Genomic DNA, 14,265 nt, shown 5'->3' on the forward strand with positions numbered 1-14,265 from the left:
CCACAGGAGCAACAGGACCCCTCTGTCCCTTATGGGTGACACAGCTGTCCCCAAGTGAGGTGTCCCAGAGCCCCAGAGCAGCTGGGCTGACAGAGAAGCCACAGGGAAGCTGGGACAAGCAGGGGGTCACAGCCCGCGTTTGTTTATACTTTTCATTGTTGCTGCTGCTTTAGATACTCTGCCAGCGCACCACTGTCACTGTTCTCACAGAAAATGACTTAGAAAAGCTCTGAAGCCACACCCAGCTTGTTTTCACTTCTAGAGATACTTTGTGTTGCTCTCCAGCTGTTTTTAAGGAGCCTGGAGACAGCATTTTGTGTCGCTTTTCACAGGGGTTGTCAGATTGGGGAAGAGACGAGGATCCGACTCCATGTTTCAGAAGGCTGATTTATTATTTTATGATATATATTACATTAAAACTATACTAAAAGAATAGAAGAAAAGGTTTCATCAGAAGGCCGGCTAAGAATAGAATAGCAAAGAATGATAACAAAGGTTTGTGGCTCGGGCTCTGTGTCCAAGCCAGCTGACTGTGATTGGTCATTAATTAGAAACAACCACATGAGACCAATCTCAGATCCACCTGTTGCATTCCACATCAGCAGATAATAATTGTTTACATTTTGTTCCTGAGGCTTTTCAGCTTCTCAGGGGGAAAAATCCTAAGGAAAGGATTTTTCATGAAAAGATGTCTGTGACAGCATTTTTGCTGCCACCCCTCTCTGGGCCACTCAGGGCAGTAGGTGCCCACAGAAGCAGATGTTATTTTGTGAATCTTGGGGTTTTTTGTGCTGCCTTACATCTCCCACTTTCTCAGTGTGTGCTGCAGGATCATGGGGAGGGCAGCCAGCTCTGCCCAGCCCCTTCCTAAATCCACCCAGGGACTCCAGACACAAATGTTGTGTCTGCTGGAAGGCAGAGGATTCACTCCAGGAGATGAATGGCATCAGTAATGGTCTTGGTTCCAGGGTGTGAAAAATGTGTACTTTATGACTGGCTTTTGGCAAATATTAAAATGAATATTATATGTGTTATGTTCAAAAGTGATGCTGTATTAAGTACTGTGTTAAATATAGTTTTAGGTTATAACAAAATGTTAAAATAGAAACTATGCTATGTAGGATACTTTTTCTAAAGAAAGGACTCACAGCGAGATAGCAGCCACAGGACACCTGAATCTTTCAGAGAAAAAGAATTTATTGCTCCATTATCAGAAGAAACGAACTTCTTCCTGCCTTTCAGCCCTGAAGACACCTTAGGATTCAGAGGAAGAAGTTGACACTGACCTGACAGAATCCTGTGTTTGAATGGAATTTATGCATCATGGATGAGGTGTATGAATATGCAACAGGCTGTTGCTTTTAAGGGTTAATCCTTTGTTAACGGGGTCCTTTTCCAGGCTTATTTTGCCCAGAAAGAGGTACCCAGACTGTCCATAACTCTTTGTTTTTATTTTCTCATATTGTCCTAATCCAAATTATCCAAATTATTATTACTCTAATTATATTGCTATTTTACAACAATTTTATTACTATTAAACATTTAAAATTTTAAAAACAAGCGATTCACACAGAGTTTTTCACACAGGCTGTGTCCCAAACCCACAGAGTTGTGGGGCACGGATTGGTGAATTCTCCTTGGTGCCAGTTTTCCATGGTCCTGGCAATCCCTCTGGGTCCCAGCTGACTCAAATTATGTTGCTATTTTTATTACCATTTTATTACTATTAAACATTTAAAATTTTAAAAACCAGCCTGGTACCTGTTCGAGGCAGTAAGCAGCAGTTACAATCAGCATTAATATTTTATTATGCTGTCAAAGCTGCTGGGACAGGCTGCTAATGTGTTAAAGCTCCCAGGATGTTTGGGTTGGCTTTGCAGACACCACTGAGCTTCGGGGTCAGAGTGTTTGCCATCAACACCCTGAGAACACAAACCTCAGAGCACAGCTGGGATTTAACAGGATTTCATGATTTCATCTCTCTGAACATCACCCAGGGGGATGAGCTCTGTGAAGGAGCCATTGTCACCTCTCAGCATCGCTCCTACAGCGTGAGCTGCTTCTCCAGAGCACAAATTCCAGGGAATCCCATGGGCATCCCCATCCCAAAGCCTGGCTGGAAACTCCTGGTGCTCAGACAGGAGCAGAGGAGCAGAGCTGCAGTGGTGAGCAATTGAATTATTGAATTTGCAGGGAGTGAGAAATGATGCATCTGACTCCATCTTATCAGCAGGCTAATTAATTACTTTATTATACTATATTATATTACATCTAAACTGAATCTGCCAAGCACTCACTGCACAGAATCTCGTGGCTGTCAGTGACAGTCCTGCCACACACACAGGCCAAGAAAACAAAACACCATCACTGTGGGTAAACAATCTCCACGTTGCATTCTGTCACAGACATAATTTTTGAAAAATATTTTTACTAAGATTTTTCTCCTAAGAAGCTGAGAGGCCTCAGAAATGAAATGTAAACAATAATTATCTGCTGCTGTGGAATGCAACAGGTGCATCTGGGATTGGTCTCATGTGGTTGTTTCTAATTAATGGCCAATCACAGTCAGCTGGCTCAGACTCTCTGGTCAGTCACAAGATTTTTTTATCATTCCATTCCTTTCCTTGCTAACATTCTGATAAAATCTCTTCTTCTTTCAGTATAGTTTCAGTATATAATTTTTTAAAATATATATCATAAAATAATAAATTAGCTTTCTGAAACACAGAGTCAAGATTCTCATCTCTTCCCTCGTCCTGGGACCCCTGCAAACACCACCACACATTCTACTTCTGCACAAACACAGGCACAGAAAATAAGAATATTCTTGGGAGGAATTGTGCCTTGCTTTTTTCTATGAAGAGAAATGTGGGGGTACAGGGGATGGGGTGGAGGAGCCCTGAGCCCTCCAGGGCTGGCTGTGACACCTGCCAGGGGTTGGGTGACAGCTCTGAGCTCCCATTGCTGCCTCTCAGGCTCACCCACCTGGGGTTGTTATCAAATATAAACAACCATCGGTGTCAGCCAGGTGCTGCTGAAAGGGAAATCCTGTCAGGGGAAGTTAAACCATGAGATGTCATTGAAGGAGACCACAATGCCTGGTTTGCAACAGTTGCTGTGCAGCCTCTCTGGAGCAGGAACAGAAACAAAGCCAGATGAAAAATGAAATGGAAATAAAGAAAAATAAATGAAAACATAATTACTTAAAAATATGTAAAAATAAAAACTAAATTATTATTATGTTTATTATATATAAATATAGCATCCTATATTTAACATACAATAATATGTTAATAATATCGTATAATATGTTTATAATATAATATAATGTAATGTAACATAATGTAATGTAATATAATATTGTATGTTATAACACTTCTGTTCTATTCTATTATATTAACATTATAATATATAATATACATATTATAATATATAATATACATATATATATTATATATTACATTATAATGTAATGTAATAATATAATACAATATTGTATGTTCTAGCATAATATAATATAATACAATGTAATATAATATAATACAATATAATATAATATAATGTAACATAATATACAATATATAATGTAAATATTATCATTAATAGATCAATATTACCACAGAGTTATGAACAACTATTATAAAAATTATTAATTATTAAAAACGACATTAAAATAGAATTAAATAATTAACGCAGGGTTTGCTTGGCGGCCCGGCCCTGCCCAGTCTCACACCACAGCACTCCGCCCATCCCGCTACGGGACCAGGACTGACCCCGCGGATGCCGGGGAATACCGGGACCGGCCGGAACCTTAGCCCCGCCCACCCAGCCCCACCGACCAATCCCCGCAGCGCTTCTCTTGATTGACAGCAAAAAGTCCCGCTCATCACCGCCAGCCCAATGGGCGGGGCGTTGCGTGACGCACCCGTCATTGCTTTGAGCGGCGGGCAGAGCAACCAATAAGAAGGCGGAATCGCGCAGGAGGCGTGGCTTCTCCGCCCTCCTGGCCCCGCCCCGGCGCTCCGCGGCGCCTGCGCTGCGCCGCCCCCTGGCGGCCGCGGGCAGGGCCTGTCGGTCGGCGCTGCGGCAACATGGCGGGGCGGGTAAGTGGGGGGGGATACGGACCGGCCGCTATCGCCCATCCTCTGCCCCCTCCTCTGCTCCTGCTCCTCTCTGCGCCGCCGCGGCTTTGCTGGCCTCCCGCAGCCCCGCTGCCAGGAGGGCGTTCAGCCCTGGCGGTGCCCCGGCAGCGCTGTGAGGCTGTGGGGACCCCCTCGCCTCCAGCGCTGTGAGGGGTCCTGGCGGTGCTGTAAGGGTGTGGAGACCCCCGTGGTGCGGGGGTCTGGGGTCTGGGGGGTCACCCCTGTCCCGGTGCTCCCCGGGGCTCTCGGGAGGCTGAGGTGGCCTCTTGATGATGTGGCATGTGGGACAGGACTGGGGTTCCTTTGGAGCCGGGGCAAGGGTGACCTGTCCCTTGTGGGGCCGGATTTCAGGGTCCCCCAGGTTCCGGGTGGCCCCTTGGCAATGTGGGGTGTGGGGCAGGACTGGGGTTCCCTCAGGAGCAGGGTGACCCCTCTCTGTGTGGGTGTGAGACAGCGTTTGGGGCGCTCTGAGGTTGCTGTGGCCTTGTGGGGTGCAGAGCTGGGTTTTGGGGTTCCCTAAGGGTGCTGTGAGGTTGCAGTGGCCTTGTGGCGTGCAGAGCTGGGTTTTGGGGTTTCCTGGGGATGCTCATGGTGACCCCTTGGTGCTGTGGGATGAGTATAGGGCTCTCTCAGGAGGTGGGGTGCAGGATTGAGGGGTGCAGTGAAGCTCAGGGGTTTCTCAGTGCTGCTGTCAGGATTTAGGGTCCCCTAAAGGTGCTGTAAAGCTCTGGTGTCCCCTTTTCCTGTGACCTTTAGGGTTGCTGTGACAGGGGGGTGATCCCTTGGTGCTCTGGGATGTGGGGCAGAATTTTGGGATTCCCTGAGGGGCCTCTGGGGTGCCCCTGTCTCCGTGCAGCAAGATTTTAGGGTCCCCTCAATGTGCTGTGAAGCTCTGTGACCCCTCTCCCTGTGAGCAAGGACTTTTAGAGATGCTGTGGGATGTGGAGCAGAATTTTGGGATTTTCTGAAGGGCTCCTATGAGTTTGGGGTGCCCCTGTCTCCATGGGGTGTGCAGCAAGATTTTAGGGTCCCCTCAATGTGCTGTGAAGCTCTGGTGACCCCTTGGTGCTGTGGGATATGGGGAGATTTTCTCACATTATAAAACAGCCAGGTGCTGTTTTATCATGTGGATCCTCCTTTTGTTTTGTGGAAACACCTTAAGGGTTTTATTCTGTATTAATTAAAAAAATTAAAAAATCCCTTGGTAGTGATAGATCACATCAGCAAGTGGCCAAAAAGGGTTTAAAATGTGAAATCCCTTCTTGTGGTGCCTGCACATCCCCTTGTTTTTCAGGTGTCCAGGTGCTGCAGGATGTGTTTGGGTTGCTCTGCTCCTTGCCAGGAGCTCAGTCATGCTTTGCTGGGTGTCAGCCTGGGAAAGTCACATTTTTCATTCTTGGCCAAGTCATTCAGTGCTTGAAATGCCAGGGAATTGCTTTTCCAAGTGATTTTTTGCACTCTGCTGGGCTGGTGGTGCAGAGCAGGGGTGAGGAATCTGCTGTGCATCCACTGCCACCCCTGAAATGTGCTGAGTAATTGAGAAAAACCCCAAGATTTTGTGGTTTATCTCTCATTAACAGCTTTTCCTCTGCTCCACATTCCTGATCTCACCTTCCTCCTTGCACCTTCTTTTCTTCATCTCACCCAGGGGAATTTGGGAGCCTTGTCTGGATTTTTTCAGCATTCTGTTGCCCAGAACAGGCTCTGCTCAGTGCTGAGATCATTTTACTCACACTGGATGTGGTTCTGAGGCTCCCTGGGCCCTCCCAGCTGTGTCCTCAGGGAATGCCCTGATGCATGGAATTGGGACTGGGAATGTGGGGAGGAAGGAGAAAAATCAACCTCAACTTGATTCTTCTGCTTTGAGCTTTACTGCTGCTAAAAAATGTTAGAAAATTTTGACCAGCTTGGGAGCCTGGTGAAGGAAAGGGGATTTATGTGAATTTAAAGGAAAGATTGATGCTTAGATCTGGCACTTGGATGAGTGATGCTCTCCTTGGGTTATCAGGAAGCTGTTCAGTGTTTTCACGATTTGCCTACAAATGCAGTTGTTGCACAATGACCAGGCTGTTGAATGCTGCAGAGAGGATCCTTGAGCTGAGAGTTCCATCTCTCCAAGCTGGGTCTGATCCTTCAAATGCTTTTCTTATCTCACCCAGGGAAATTTGTGAGCCTTGACTGGTTTCTCTCAGCATTCTGTTGCCCAGAACAGGCTCTGCTCAGTGCTGAGATCATTTTACTCACACTGGATGTGGTTCTGAGGCTCCCTGAGCCCTCCAGGGTGTATCCTCAGGGAATGCCCTGGTGCATGGAATTGGGACTGGGAATGTGGGGAGGAAGGAGAAAAATCAACCTCAACTTGATTCTTCTGCTTTGAGCTTTTCTGCTACTAAAAAATGTGAGAAAAATGTGACCAGCTTGGGAGCCTGGTGAAGGAAAGGGGATTTATGTGAATTTAAAGGAGAGATTGATGCTTAGCTGCACTTGGATGAGTGATGCTCTCCTTGGCTTATCAGGAAGCTGTTCAGTATTTTCATGATTTGCCTACAAATGCAGTTGTTGCACAATGACCAGGCTGTTGAATGCTGCAGAGAGGATCCTTGAGCTGAGAGTTCCATCTCTCCAGGCTGGGTCTGATCCTTCAAATGCTTTTCTTCATCTCACCCAGGGGAATCTGTGAGCATTGACTGGATTTTCTCAGCATTCTGTTGCCCAGAACAGGCTCTGCTCAGTGCTGAGATCATTTTACTCACACTGGATGTGGTTCTGAGGCTCCCTGGGCCCTCCAGGGTGTATCCTCAGGGAATGCCCTGGTGCATGGAATTGGGACTGGGAATGTGGGGAGGAAGGAGAAAAATCAACGTCAACTTGATTCTTCTGCTTTGAGCTTTTCTGCTGCTAAAAAATGTGAGAAAAATGTGACCAGCTTGGGAGCCTGATGAAGGAAAGGGGATTTATGTGAATTTAAAGGAGATATTGATGCTTAGCTGCACTTGGATGATCAGGAAGCTTCCTTAGGTTATCAGGAAGCTTCTAAATTTTCATGATTTGCCTACAAATGCAGTTGTTTCAGAATTACCAGGCTGTTGAATGCTGCAGAGAGGATCCTTGAGCTGAGAGTTCCATCTCTCCAGGCTGGGTCTGATCCTTCAAATGCTTTTCTTATCTCACCCTTTGCACTTTTTCAGGGAAATTTGTGAGCCTTGACTGGTTTATCTCAGCATTCTGTTGCCCAGAACAGGCTCTGCTCAGTGCTGAGATCATTTTATCCACACTGGATGTGGTTCTGAGGCTCCCTGAGCCCTCCAGGGTGTATCCTCAGGAAATGCCCTGGTGCATGGAATTGGGACTGGGAATGTGGGGAGAAAAATCAACCTCAACTTGATTCTTCTGCTTTGAGCTTTTCTGCTACTAAAAAAAGTGAGAAAAATGTGACCAGCTTGGGGACCTGGTGTGGAAAATGTGAATTTAAAGGAAAGATTGATGCTTAGATCTGGCACTTGGATGAGTGATGCTCTCCTTGGCTTATCAGGAAGCTGCTCACTGTTCAGTGTTTTCATGGTTTGCCTACAAATGCAGTTGTTGCACAATGACCAGGCTGTTGAATGCTGCAGAGAGGATCCTTGAGCTGAGAGTTCCATCTCTCCAGGCTGGGTCTGATCCTTCAGATGCTTTCGTGGGGAGCTGCCTGCTCCTTGCAGCAGTGCTGGGGAGGCTGAGAGCAGGGGGAGCAGGCAGCAGCACCCCGGGCTGTGACCCAGAGCTGTTTTGGGGTAAACACAGAGCACTGGGTGGGAGGATGGAGGAGTGTGAGAGCTCCAGGCACAGCAGGTGAGCTGATGCAGGAACACAGGTGCTGCTCTGTTGGCAGCATTTTTAGCAGGTGCAAGGTGGGAAGAGGAGCTTTAGTGACTCCTCCTGCCCTGCAAATCTGTTCTGTAATGTCATTTAGAGCTCAATCTCTTTTGCTGGACTGGTGTGATTTGATTTGTGCAGTGTATTCTCCCAGGGAGAAGTGAATGGCTGTCCTGATGTAGCAGAGAGACAAAATATTGAAACATTTTGAATAATTCAGGTGAATGATAAGGCAAATGGGATTAATTGTGTGATGCTGTTTCAGGTGTGCTCCCCTAATTGCACTGGGGCTCTCCATGGCAAGGAAGAGATGGTGATTAGCAGTGATTGAAGTTTACAGGAAAAACAGTTTATGGTGATTAGAAATAATGGCTGTTTCTGTAATAATTTATTCTGCATCTCTGCATGGGGATCATTAGGCACACAGAGGAATCTGCAGGAGAGGGAATTGTGAGGAGCTGCTGTGTCTGGAGCTGGGTATGGACCTCTTGTACCAAATAAACCCCTGGAAGTTCCCTGGGGCTGTCTGGAACTCATTTATTAGTAACTACATCAGGAATTAGTTCCCAAAAATTAGTTCCCTAAGGGATGTAGAAACACCAGGTGATTTCTGTGCCGTGTCCCAGTGAGTGGATCCAGCACAAGTTGAATTTCTGCCTTGTCTGCACAGGGGGAGAGCTCTGTGGGACTGGGACAAGGACCTTCAACCCACCCAGTGCCACCCCTGCCATGGCAGGGTCACCTCCCACTGTGCCAGGGTGCTGCAGCCTGGCCTTGGGCACTGCCAGGGATCCAGGGGCAGCCACAGCACCCTGGATTTTTTATATATATATATATATGTATATATATGTATATATATGTATATGTGTATATATGTATATATATGTATATATGTATTATTTTATATATATATGTATTATTATATATGTATATTATATATTATAATAATATATATAAAAATTATATATAAATATATATTAATATATATAATAATATATTTATATATACATATATAAATAATAATTATATATACATATATAATAAATATATAATTAATATATTAATAATTATATATATTTATATATATTATATATTAATTAATTATATATATGTTACATATAAATTATTATGTATATAATTGTATTATTAATATAATATGTAATTTATACAATTTAATTATGAAATTATATATTTTAATTATTATATAATTTATATAATTAATTGTTATATAGCAGTAATGTATAACATTATATTATTTATATAATTCATTAACATAGTATAATACATATTTATTTATTATTTTTAATGTATAATAATTATTATATATAAAGTATGTATTATAATTTAATTATAAAATATATATTAATATTATATAATATAAATATATTATATAAATAAATTAACAATATATAATTATTAAATAGTATATTGTAAATAATATCATTATTTCATATAAATAATTTATAATAATTATGATTATTTATATTATATATATATAATATATATAATATATAAATATATAAATATATAATATATATAATTATAAAATATATTTGTATAAAATATATTATATAAAAATTATATAATATATAATATGTAATATATAATATATAATATATAAATTATATAATATTTATATAAATTATATAATTTATATTATATATATAATATTTATATAACATTTAATGCTGAAACAGCACTAGACAATTAATAACATTTGGCTCATTATTTCCTTGAATTATTTAAAAATACTTCAAAGTAGACAGTGTGGTTTTAGGTGGGATGGTTTTCAGGGAGCTTTGCAATAATGTGGGCTGGGCTTTGTGTTGATGGGTTAAATCTGTCAGGTGATTTCTGATAACATATGGAACCAGCCTGCAGACATGCAGGGGTTGTCAGGCAACTAAAGAAAGGTTTATGAATCAACTTCGCTCCTTCTCCCAGCCTGGTGCTGTTCCTGCTATCGTCACTTGGGTTTTTTTAGTATTTCCTAGCATGTAAATCTGAAGGAATGGGAGAAAACTCTGTGAATCTCTGTTTCTGTAATCACTTCTGCAACCTCGTAACTGTCTTGTGAAATCACCACAAATCAGCTTCTGGCCTGCTTTCAGCACTTCTGCCTTGCTGAATTATTTAAAATAAAACCACATCATTTGTTAAAAACCCTAAAATTATTGAGAATAAAATTCTGAAGGCCGTAGGAATGTTTGTGGGCATATCTGGCCCTGTCATCTTTGATTCATTTCCTTGGCTCAGTGTTGCAGAAGCAGCGCTTAAAAAGTCCCTGCCCCAGGGAGATGTCACTGCTGCCTCTCCAGCTCCAGTGTTTGGGGTGCTGCTCTGTCACACCTCTTATGTGGACCTGCCTGAATAATTAAACTTAGCTACTAATTTTTTTAATAGGAAAAAGTCTTTTAAAAAAGCCAGAGAATCTTTTTGAGGATCATTTAAATTAAAGTGTGGACTTTGTAAGTGTTACTTTTAATTGATTTTTTTTCCCCCCAGAGCACAGCAAGATCTTCTGTTTTCCTCTCCTGTTCTGGTTTCTGTGCCTCAGACCACAGAGGTCATTCAGGCTCAGGATAAACCCTGACTGAATTTGGAAGAAATTCTGCCATCAAACCAGATCTGCTTGAGTCCACAGAAAAGCAGTAGCTAGAAAATAGTGGCACTTGTGTTTTACTGAATTCCCCACGTAGATTCAGTGCAATAAAATTCCCATTGATTCCTTTTTTAATACGTGAAAACAACTGAAATGTTGGTGCCCATGTCATGGAGTGATCTTTTTATGATCCAGGGCTGGTGGAAATATTCAGGTGCCCTCACAATTGTGGGAGGGGATGGGAGCTGGTGCAGTGCCAGCCCTGAGCAGGGACAGGGATTTTGGGAACTTTTGGGAGGATGAGGTTCAGCCTGTGGGCGATGCAGGATGTGTTCAGGGAGGTTCTCTAGCAGAGATCAGAGTTTTGTGATCAAACTCCCATGTTGACCTTCTCCAGAAGGATTTTAGACCCCCAAGAACTGGAGAGCTGTGTTGGAGAAGGTTCTGTGAACAGAAAATACCAAACAGTTGCTAAAATGAATGGAAGAGCTTCTGGGTGTGCAGCTCCTCTGCTCCTCCCTGTGCAGGCACATCCTGCCCTCAGGGAGGCCAAAGGTTTGAAGGATGAAAAGATTTCCCACCTTCCTCTGGTCTCCTGGGATGCAATAAAGCAATGACCTTCTATGCAGAAATCTGCAGTAATTGATGCCCTGCAGTTGTGTCATGTGCTTTTTTCTGTGAAAAATAGAGCAAGACTTGCAAGCTGCTGCAGCTGAAGCTGTGTGGTGTTTGGGACCTCAGAATCCTGGGGAATTCAGTGCCAGGGACAGCAGCATCCTGAGCTGTCACAGGGCAAATTCCAAGGGGGATATTTTTAATATTAACAGATATTCACATTTGCCCTGTTGCCATTGGGTAACTGTGATGGTGTTCTTGGATGAGGGAAGGGAGGAGGATCTGGCTCCATGTTTCAGAAGGCTGATTTATTATTTTATGATATATATTACATTAAAACTATACTAAAACAATAGAAGAAAGGATTTCATCAGAAGGCTGGCTAAGACTAGAATAGGAAAAAGTGCTAACAAAGGTTTGTGGCTTGGCTCTCTGTCTGAGCCAGCTGGGCTGTGATTGGCCATTAATTAGAAACATTCAACATGGGTTAATCAAAGATCTACTTGTTGCATTCCACAGCAGCAGATAATCAATGTTTACATTTTGTTCCTGAGGCTTTTCAGCTTCTCAGGAGGAAAAATCCTAAGGAAAGGATTTTCCATAAAAGATGTGTGTGACAGGTAACTTGTCTAAATATAAATGGGATGAAATTTGCATCCATGAGGTGTCCTCACTGCTCATGTGGCAAAATCCTGTGGCCTGCATCCCAGCACCTCAGCTTACTCTGGTTCATTCCCTTGGCATTTTTAAAAGAGGTTTAGATGCAACACAACAAGCAACAATTCCCTGTAATTAAATTGTTGATCATCCTGGCTTGAGGAAGGAATGTGAGGCAACATGCGCTCAAAAATGGATGTGTTAATTAAAATGCACATACCCTGGGTCATTATTGCTTAATTGGAAGCTGCTGAGCTGGCAGGGAGCAGCTCCCTGTGCTGTGGCACTGCAGCTTTAGGTGCATTTCCTAAAATTACTGATTATTGTAATCTGGAGAAGGAATCTCTGGGCAGAGCAATCTGTAATTCTGTAAATGCTCTGCTTGGAGAAGCTCTCCTTTAGCACTCTTATTCTGCTCTGTTGGATCAGGGAAACCCTTGGAACTCTGTTCTTGGGGCTGGAAATTGTCTTTGTTGTGATGTTGGCAATCCTGGCCATAGCAGAGCTGGGTTCCCAGAGCTGTGAGCCCCTGGTGACTGCAGGTGAACAAAGCTGGAGTGACAGAGCTGCCCTGCACACCCGGCTTCATTTCAGCTTTGCAAACAGAGGGAAGCAGCAATAAAATCCCTTTATTCTGGATTCTGTCATTGTGGGAGAGGCCCTTCTGCCCTGATAACGTGGCTCTGCAGTGCCAGCACAGGCAGGAATTTCCTCATTGAGACCCAGAGAGTGCAGGGCTGCTCTCAGAGACAGAAACTGGAAATGTGCAGAGTTTGATAAGGAGTGCCCAGGGCAGTGTCTGCTGATGCCTGGAGGGGCTCCCTGCAACAGGGGCTGCACAATGTGAAAGAAATAAAGGAGGGATTTGTTAGAAAGCCTTCACAGGATGCACCTTGGGCAGTGCAAGAGCCTGGCTGTGACTCCACCCAAGATGGACTCAGAGTTATGAGTTTTCACACTTTTATAAGTTTTGGTCCATTTCTGTATTGGGGTTAATTGTCCAATTACAACTTTAGGTTATGAAGTCCCATTCTTCCAGTTTGCTCTCCTCAGTTTGCTGTTTTGGGCCTTCTCGGGCTAGAAAAAGATTGTTTTGTCCGACTAAACTGTGAAGAGAACTTGCTAACACTTTATATGAAGTTCAGAGTTATATACTAATGCAGAATCTGGAAAATATGAAAGTTGAAATTTTCCTGTGTCTTTCTCCTGTCTGTGCTGGGGGAAAGCTTTTCCCAGGCAGGGTTGTTACCCCTGCCATAGGCAGAGAATGCAGGGGAACATTCCCTGTGTTGTATTTTCTGAGACCCCCAAAAATGGAGGAATGAATGATGAAGCTGAGTCCATGTTCTTAGAAAGCTAATTTATTATTTTATGTTACTATATTGTATTAAAAAATGCTATACTAAAATTATACTAAAAACCAGAGAAAGGATACAGACAGAAGGCTAAAAGATATTAATGAAAAACTTGTGATTATCTCCCAGAGTGTGACACAGCTTGGCCCCTGATTGGCCAATAAGTAAAAACAATTCACATGAAACAATCTCCAAACCACATTCCAAAGCAGCAAAACAACACAGGAGAAAAAATGAGATAATATTATTTTCCTTTTTCTCTGAGGCTTCTCAGCTCCCCAGAAGAGAAATCCTGGGCAAAGAGGATTTTTCAGAAAATACAATGGTGACACCCTGGTTGATTTCCAGCCCTGGCTGATGCAGGAGGAGCTGTTTGGGTTTCTGTGCTGCAGCACCATCACAGGGGGGGATCCATCTCACCCAGGCACCCCTGGGTGCTGTGCTGAGGCTGCTGTGGTGGCAGCTCCCTCACTGTTCCCTGCCTTTGTCAAAAATGGGAATATTACATCTGAGGTTTGAGCTTCCCAATGCAGTCCTCTTTAATAGGAGAAGAAAATTGGTATTTCTGGGTTTGATGAGAGAGAATGCAGCTCCTTTCTGAAGAGAATAAAAGCTTCCAGCAAATAAATAGAGGTCATGGGGAGCAGGTGGAATGGGCAGGGCTGTGTGTTCCAGGACAGCAGCTTATCCTGGCACAGCCAGGAGCTCTGAAGGGTCTGTCTGGCCAAGCCTGAGGTTGATTTCCTCTTGTGGCTGCAGAAATATGGAAGATTTATTCAGTGTTTTTTTGACATGTCCAGAAAAACCCTCTGCAAGCTACCAAACTTCCTTAGTTAATTAAAAAAATTATTTAGAACCACAGTGTGATGATGTTCACAGGGGTCTGAGGATGAGGGAAGAGATGAGGATCTGGCTCCATGTTTCAGAAGGCTGATTTATTATTTTATGATGTATATTATATTAAAACTATACTAAAAGAATAGAAGAAAGGATTTCATCAGAAGGCTGGCTAAGAATAGAAAAAGAAAGAATGATAATG

The 14,265-nt window shown here is 43.1% G+C and overlaps 1 protein-coding gene across 2 annotated transcripts in view; it reads left to right on the top strand.

Moving 5' to 3' along the window:
* Window positions 1-4,019: 4,019 nt before the first annotated feature.
* The window catches only part of NSF (N-ethylmaleimide sensitive factor, vesicle fusing ATPase), an 86,655-nt gene continuing 76,409 nt past the window's right edge, over window positions 4,020-14,265 (top strand). For both annotated transcript variants that reach the window (XM_064733840.1, XM_064733839.1), the window contains exon 1: window positions 4,020-4,103. In XM_064733840.1, coding sequence (XP_064589910.1) covers window positions 4,092-4,103 — 12 coding nt within the window. In that variant the 5' untranslated portion in view covers window positions 4,020-4,091. The remainder of the gene's footprint in view (window positions 4,104-14,265) is intronic.

The sequence above is a fragment of the Zonotrichia leucophrys genome, chromosome 27 (genome assembly GCF_028769735.1).
Source record: "Zonotrichia leucophrys gambelii isolate GWCS_2022_RI chromosome 27, RI_Zleu_2.0, whole genome shotgun sequence".
NCBI lineage: Eukaryota > Metazoa > Chordata > Aves > Passeriformes > Passerellidae > Zonotrichia > Zonotrichia leucophrys.